General features: G+C 41.1%; 1 protein-coding gene across 1 annotated transcript; it reads left to right on the top strand.

Annotated features, from left to right (window-relative positions):
* The first annotated feature begins 2,732 nt into the window (after positions 1 to 2,732).
* lratd2a (LRAT domain containing 2a) lies at positions 2,733 to 4,777 on the top strand. The gene has a single exon (XM_051391136.1). The coding sequence runs from the start codon at positions 3,281 to 3,283 to the stop codon at positions 4,103 to 4,105; it is 825 nt and encodes a 274-aa protein (XP_051247096.1). The 5' UTR covers positions 2,733 to 3,280; the 3' UTR covers positions 4,106 to 4,777.
* Positions 4,778 to 8,502: the final 3,725 nt, after the last annotated feature.

The following is an 8,502-nucleotide window of genomic DNA, read 5'->3' as shown; positions in this document are numbered from 1 at the left end:
TGTCTCCTGGTGTTGTTTTTCCTGATCTATACTTTGTGGTTTGGTGTCATCGATTCCAACCCCTACTGGCTCTGAATTGTAGCCAATCACATTACATGATATTAAGCCGTCCTCGGTGGATGTTTTCCTAGCCAGGTGGAACAGATGGTGCGCAAGACGCAGCGGTCCGGATGCTGTGTCCATCTGCCTCAAGTACACACTTGTTCACCTATCCTTGTAGATTTAAATGGACGCTGAGCTGAGAAACAATGCCTGATACGTCCATGTGAAGCCTTTTCAAAAGCTATGAAAAACCCACATTTTTGGGAGGAAGATTAAGGTGTCAGTCTGTGGCTGGCTGTGCCCCCAGTGGACAGGTGGAGCCCCCACCTAATTGACTATGTCTCCCAGGCCTCCCTGCTCCAGTAATTTCCCAGCACCACAAATTACAGTGTGTCACCAGGGGGGCACCAGGGGCGTAAACTGGGTCATGCCATCCGGGGATAAGAAGCTCCAAGAAGCGGTCAAATGGGCTGCATGTCACCACTAACTGTTTCATTTCTCTCCTAACACTGCCAGCCCTGCACGGATGCTCGAGGAAGGTGAGATACATCTGCTGAATTCATTCTGCAGATTTGTTATTTTTGACTTCCATCATGTGCGTTGTCAAACTGGGACTGCTGCAAGGCTCCAGGCTGAAATGGGAGAAAAGCCGGGAATAGAATAAAGACAAAGAAAAGTTGTGCGCATTTAGACAGTACATTTAAAAACTTGAGCCAAAGCTGATGAAAGGGCAGTGAAGGTGATGGCGAAATGGTACCGGCCTCTTAAACATTGCATTGTGGTGCTTTATCATTATATCTAATTTCAAAGGAAGTACAACATCTTTGATAATGTTCCCTTGAATAGTGTTGCATCATCATCTATGCTGTCACTATTGTATTGAACTTATCTAAACTCCAAGCATACTCATAAATAGCTTATCTGTAAGAAGACCACACAGCCGTGCTAACAGCTCGCTGAGGTTTAACAGTATGTTTAACATGGTAACAATCTTAGTTTAGTATACTAGTGTTAAACCTTTGTTCAGAAGATGGTGCTAATTAAAAAGTCAGGGGATCATCAAAGTCACCAAACTTCATAGCAATTCACCCATTAGAAATTTTACTCTGAGTCACAAATGTCAAACTCATATTGGTGCTAGTGGAAAAGTCATTATCATCTGAGAAAAACAAATGTCCGTACAAACTCCATAAATGAGATAAGTTGCAAAATTTCCACGGATGAGTTAAAGTTTTGACATTCTGGTGTTGCTACAGGAAATATCAGAGGATAAAAAACGTCTTTAGGATTCATCCTTTGGGGACCATGAATGTCTGTTCAAAGTTTCACAGTTTTCCATCCTGTAGTTGTGGACCAACAGACAGACCTCAGAGTCACGCTGCTAGTGTGCTAATATCATCTAATGTTGGTTCCACCTGGGCCTGGAAACCTGCATGAAGAATGTGATTTGAACCCTGTGACCCAGGTTGAACCTTACTGAACAGGGAAAACATTCAATCTGGATTATACAAGGTTGGAAATCACACACTGTGATCCTGTGCAGCTTTAAGAAAGCTTAGTCTCTTAAGGAGTGCTGCCCAAAGGCCTCCATGCTAATCTGCTGAGTCCACTGTGGCCAATGAGGCCATTCTGCCCGTTTAAAGATGACTGGATATGAAAGAGTGTATTTCTTTCTGTGGAGACACGTCCTCTATCATATCTACTGTACTGGATGACTTTGCAGTCAGTTTGTAATCCGTCCCTCCAGTGGGTACCAAGCCCAGCACTGGGGTCAAACTCAGGTTAATCTGCTGTGTGAAAGTTTGCATCTGTCTGTCTGTCTCTCTTCTTTACAGAGATGCACATTTGTTTCTCTTTACAGCCCGTCAAACATCCTCACACCCCTTAGCATCCCTCCCCGTCTCCCACTCGCAGCTATAACATTTCCAGGGCAGGTGTTTTCACACAGAGGCTGCTGCAGTGTGTGCCATTTTTGGGGCATACTGAGCACATTCCCCTTGCCTGTGGGATACAGTGTTGAGAAAATAGCCCATAACTGAGAGCAAGTCTAGCAGGCCACAAGCCACTACAAACGTAATGGAGACATTATGGTCCCACCAGGAGATGGAGAGGGAGCAAATGACTGCGCAGCTTCAGTTCATTCAAGGACAGACAGGTGGTCCAAACTGTAAAATACCCGCAGATGTTGAACCCCTCACAGTCCTCCTTACTGTACAGATTTGTAATTTGTAATAGGGCCACAGTCGGCCACTAAACCCAGGATGAAGGTTTTGCCTACTCTGCATTTTTGCTGTACAGTGTGTTTTTGATCACAGAGTGCAAAAAATAATGAAGAACAACTAACAAAATGAACAAATAGAACAAAATAAGATAAAAATGACTAAAAATCAGTGAATGAGTGAAATATAAAATAAGATTGAAAAATAATATTAAGATAAATAAACAAATAAATGGCTGTACAATAAAGATAACCAACTAAAATAAAATAAAAATAACTACAAGGTGAAGCAAATATAATACATAAACATTTAATACAACGTTTTTCAAAGTTTGTGTCACAATTGAACCTAAAATATAAAAAGCTCCACGGTTAAACCTTTATTTCAAACACCGTGGAAGTTGTCTGTAAACGTGGAGCGGACATCAAAAGGTGCCGTGATGAGAAATTACGCGCACTTCCGCTTTAAAAGCAGAGCTGTGGGTAGATGGAGAGAGCCGCTGAGGCGATGCCGAGCCACAGATCAGTTCACCGCGGGCCGGATCTCTGCTGCACATTGCGCAGTGTATGCGCCGTCAGCACAGTGGACTAGTTTGTCTGCGGTGAAGACAAACACACTGAGCGGGTCCTGCGTGACGAGGATTTGGATTTTTAACTCTCGTTGTTTCCTGTGTGACCGCCGCCGGACGGAACTTTTACGCAGGGGGGAAACAGCAGGTGAGTCTATACGAGGCTACACCTGAGGGATCGTTCTGATCGCTGAATTTGAAACCAGTTTGTATTCTCCTCCCAACTCCACTTGTTGATGGGGCACAGACAGGCTGTATCCCGGCAGTCACATCGCGGAGATATTCTTATGCGTAATTTGGATAAAAAACTAAACAAACCCTGTCCGACGGCAGGGAGGCGGAAGTTTTAACCTGTGAGGTTTTGTAACAGATGGTGGTGATGTTTGGCGACCGGTAACAGCTCCTCGGCATCAGATCGTATTACACAAGCTGCCGCCAGGTGAGCAGCGGCATGGGGAACCAGATGGACAAGCTGTCACATTTAAGTTACGCAGAAGTTCCCACGGTGGACCCTAACGGCGTGGACACGGAAGAAGGTCCGCGGATCGGCGTCTCTTACATATTTTCTAACGACGATGACGAGCTGGAGGACGGCTGTGCGGTCGATGGCACCGCCAGGGACCCGAATCAGGAAGAGAAACAGTACGACCAGCGCGACGAGGTGGAGTGCGCCGTGTACTACAGAGATGAATGCATTTACGAGAAGAGCGCCAAGTCCGCCAGCCTGGAGGTCTACTCCCCGGAGAATCTGCTCAACAAATGTAAAGCGGGGGACTTGGTGGAGTTTGTGGCCACCGGGCAGTACCCGCACTGGGCTGTGTACGTGGGGGACTTCCAGGTGGTGCACCTGCACAGAGCCGAGGTGAAAAACAGCTTCTTGACTGACGCGAGTCAAGGGAGGAGGTGTCGGATCGTGAACGACTTTTACAAATTCAAAGCTCTGAGTCCGGACATGGTGGTGCAGAACGCCATGGAGCAAGTGGGCTTGAAGGACCGAGAGCTGAGCTGGAGGAACTCCGAGTGCTTCGCAGCCTGGTGCATGTTCGGCAAGAGGGAGTTCAAAATGGGTGGGGAGATACGGATAGGCAAGCAGCCGTACAGGTTGAAAATACTCATGTCCGACAAACACTCGCACGTGTTGGAGTTTCAGAGTTTGGAGGACATGATCATGGAGAAGAGGAGGAACGATCACTTGGGCAGGACAGCCGTGTTGCAGGAGCTGGCCACTCATTTTAGCAGCGTGGAGGAGATAAAAAGTGAGCCCGGTGCTGACTGATGTCTACCCCCCCCCCCGACCACCACCTCCTCTTTGATGCGCTTTAGATTAATTGCTTTGCGAGTAGAGAAGCCTTGACCAAACATAAACTGTTACACCCTGCTTTCATCTATAGCAAGCCTTCATTTTAGTTTCCACTGGCACACACATGCCATCCCTTTCTCTTTTTTAAATTAAGGTCCCATGTTTTTCCACTTGAGTCTATAACAATGTTATTGCCTTAAATCCACAATCCTCAACCTACTCTGATGCTTAATGGCCTTAGCAATTATGAATTCAATTATCTGAGAGAAAATGAATTGATTGAATTAGCTGATAGGCTTTGTTTTGTAGCTCCAACGGCCCCTCCACACAGAATGTCTAGATTTTTATAAGAGCTTTACCCATCTGTCTTAAACTGTCACGATTCTGTAAGTAGAGTGTTTCGCCTATTCACAGTGTGTCCTGTTACTTGATCCTTGTGTGGTTTTAACTTTATCCCTCAGCTCACCCAGACAGCAAAGTGTCTGAGCTGCTCTCTGAATACAAGAAGGATTCTTTCTGCCTTTAAGGGTAATTCTCACACCAGCACATCTGAAGAAAATGTTGTGGAGCTGGTCTGTGTTACACTGATCAAAGTCTGTCTTAACTGTACCCAAAGGTCGAGTAAACCATCCTTGTCTCTTTTCGAAATGAGTCATCTGTCGTTCTGTTTTACTTACACGCAACAAGAATGAGATTTAGCTCCTGGAACACATAATTCTCTGTTTAGTCAATTAACACTGACTGTTTTGTGTGTCATCTTCAAGTGTTTAACAAATTAGTGTAATTTTCTGTGTTTATTATTTGACCTGCTGCAGAAGACATTTTTTCTTAATTGTAGTCCAAACAGAGAAAATTTGATTTTATTTATTTTTTTCTCTATAGACAACTTTTTGAACATTAGAGCTCAGTTTGTTAATTTTTTTCATTTGCCTGTAATTCCTATGAGGTGTTTTTTTACAACCACAGTCACCACAGCTAATGGTAAAACAAATATATATATATATATATATATATATATATATATATATATATATATATATATATATATATATATATATATATATGTATATGTATATTAGCTGATATGCAGGAAAGTCCCTGTGACTTCGAAGTAAGTGGTAGGTAGTTTTTTACTTTATTTGTATGACTATAACAGAACCACTTTCTCCAACCTGTAACCTACCACAAAACTGGAGTGCGCAAACCAAGGTTTATGGGAGAGCTAACTTAACTTAATCGTTAAAAAATAGACAATCAGTTGATTAGTCGATAGACAGAAACATAACACTGTGGATAAAATTAGCATTAAATTAAAAAGGACAAGTGTTGAAGGGAAAATATGATGCAGAATTAACTGTGGATGAAAAGTGTTTTACAGAATGACAGAAATACACCTCCATGATTGTTTATATCAGAAAAAGTATTTTAGACCATCTGCAGCCTTTAGTATTAAACTAGGGCTTGAAACAAATGGCAGGTGGCAAGTTGACCATAACAGCAATAAACTAAGTTTGTTGTTTCATATAAATCCCACTGCATAATTTTTGTAGGATTCCCGACTGTTTTCACTACAGTCCTGGAGAGCACGAGGAAACATTGTTACTCTGAGTGTTTTTACAGCGTCAGTGTGATGAAACAACGTTGCATCAGTGGAAAGAGTGCTCATTGTGTCCTGATGATGGCAGTGATAGGTTTATAGCTGTAAAGGTCTATTATACTATCTGCAGTTTCCACCACAAAGGCTTAAAGCCTTTGCATCAAACTGTTGTTTTTCTTATATTTATTTATTTTAATAATTTATTATTTTGTGAGAGAACTGAAATTTATGGAAGCCCAGAGAGGCAAGTGAGAAAAAAAGATTCTGGTGATCAATTTTCTAAGTCTGAGCTGAACCTTTTTTCTCTCCTGTGTTTATGACTTATAGGTGAGGTCAGTAATTCTGGAGAAAGATATTGATGCTTTGGGTTGTGAAAGCCACCTTTTAAGAAGAGGGGGAGAAAAAAAAAAAGTTTTTTCAAGGACAATCTTTGTACGTTTATTGTGCACTGATGATGGCTAATAGCATTAATGTTTTCTTCCAGGTGAGTTGTAACTGAACATATTGAGCCAAAAGAAACAAAACAGTAATGTTACATAATTTTCTAGGTGGTGTTTACAGTGCATGGACAAATTAAAACTCACCTGGAAGAAAACATGAATGATTTTAGTCCTGCTTAGAATAGTGGGTGGTGGTTCACTTCAGCCTCTTGTGGCCGAAATTAGTATTACAACAACAAACACTTTTATTACAAAAACATCCAGTTTTTTCAACCTGTTTCAGAGATTATAAAATAACTAAGGAACTTAGAAAGATTATCTTGGGCAAAACCCCTATTCACCACATCGTAAATCATAAACACAAAAAAAAATTCAGATCGGATTTTCTTTTCCTCATTTGCCTCTCACGGCTTCTGTAGGTTTTCTACTCTGATTTCCATCTCAGAGCTTGTCCTGTCAGTTGAAGTGAAACGGAGAATCTAAAAAACATAAAAAAAAACATAAAAAAAGCAAATGTTTTCACTTCACCTACAAAAGAATAAAAGTTTATTGTGTCCAGACTTATGTGGTGAGAGTCAGCACCATTGCCACAGGAGGAGAATATCGACCTTCAACAAGTATAGACAGCTAAGGTGGAGTGGACTCACATCCTCCGCAACTCTTTGTCCGCTCCTTTGTGCCTCAGCAATGTTTCAAACTGTGATTGCAGTTTTTAATTCAGAACGACAGAACATAGTTGATTTGTAATTTGATTTCACTTACTTATTAGCAGAATTTGTCTGCATCCAAAGACGTACGCAGTTTCACATAAATACCAAAACACAACATTTGACCAAACAACAAAGCAAAGACTACAACGTATATTACCACAAGCTTAAGAATAAGTGGCTCCATCAATTCAATTACTTTAACACAGACACTGAGGCCTATCTGACAAACTGAGGAACAAGCGTTTTATTTCCATCCACTTCCGCCCACTACCACAAACAGTGCGACTATTCACAACTGCACAGTGAAGATTTTGTGTCTTATCCTGTCCTGCAGGTGAAAAGAATTATTTTACTGTGCCACAACAACTGAATGCCAGACTTGCCTTGATTTGATTTTGTTTTGTAAAGACCCGCTTTAATCTTCTTTTCAATGAGGATACAATAAAACTAGAGCCTAAAACCTGTAGCTGTCTAACCTACAATTTCAAATAAGACTGTTTAACTTGAAATCATCTACGGCAGTCTGTCAAATCTCTGAATATTATTTCATAAGTCAAGTCAGACTTGAATGTTATGCTATATACAGCACATACAGTATGGTACACTAGAACTGCTTTAGTCCTTATGTGCTGCATTTTCCCAGCAGTTGCTTTAATGTTCCTTGTGGCACTGTAATCAAATTAAGTCACGGTAACTCCTCCTTAGGGTCTTGTAAAGTTCAGCCTTTCCTAAGTCTGTGAGACAATTTTATATTGAACCAGGAGTAATTTAACAAGACAGGAGTGCAGCTGTGCAGATGTTACTGTTGTAGGAACATCCTGTACTGTATGTGAGGTGCAGTAGTTGAGCTGTGCTTCCAGGTCTTATTTCTTGAGATGTTTGGCTTAAATTTGAATTTTAAGAGGGGTGAACTTCAGTGTGGGGATGCCAGGTTAGTGCTTGGTCCTCTCTGTGTGGAGTTTGTTTCCTCCGTTTTGTTTTCAAGCTTCTGGATACAATAATGCTGTATTGCTCATCCTTTTGTCTTGTGACCCCTTAAAATGTTCACCCTTGCAGGTTCTGTCCCCAGTGTGGACATAAGCAGTGAGGAATTGTTTCTTTCTCCGGCTGTTCAATTTGAAGGCCAGAAGAGCTAAAAGTATCCACTAGCAAAAGGAAAGGCAGATAAAAAAAGAAAATGTTTTACTTTTTTACTTTCACACCAAGATTACATTACAACTCTATTTAATCAAGGCATTTCTGTATATCATTAAATCCTTAAGGTACATAGAAAGTTTCAATCTATTTCCATTAGAAGATAGAAAGAGACGAGAGTGTCTGTGTCTTAAAGGAAAGAATAAAGTTAGTTGCTGCACTAAATAAAATAAATTTGATTTAAGAACAAAAGAAACAAGTTGAAATGTTCTCACTGCACTGGTAGATTGTTTCACTTGTTTTAAGAAGAGTAAAGTTTATAAGCAGCTATAACTGACATTTTTATAATAACAGTGTATCAAATGACAGTTTTAGCTCATTGTTTAGCTGTCAGGCACACAACTCTACTGTTTTATTTCACTCTCACCGCTCGCTCATCGTCGTTTTTGGCCGCAGGGGGCAGTTTTTGTAAAAAAAAAGCTCTAAAAAACT

The sequence above is a fragment of the Dicentrarchus labrax genome, unplaced genomic scaffold (genome assembly GCF_905237075.1).
Source record: "Dicentrarchus labrax unplaced genomic scaffold, dlabrax2021, whole genome shotgun sequence".
Lineage (NCBI taxonomy): Eukaryota > Metazoa > Chordata > Actinopteri > Moronidae > Dicentrarchus > Dicentrarchus labrax.
This window is presented reverse-complemented; position numbering and strand designations above follow the sequence as displayed.

Excerpts from the sequence above, each read along its gene's own strand:
- lratd2a (XM_051391136.1), top strand. The coding sequence starts at position 3,281 with ATGGGGAACCAGATGGACAAGCTGTCACATTTAAGTTACGCAGAAGTT.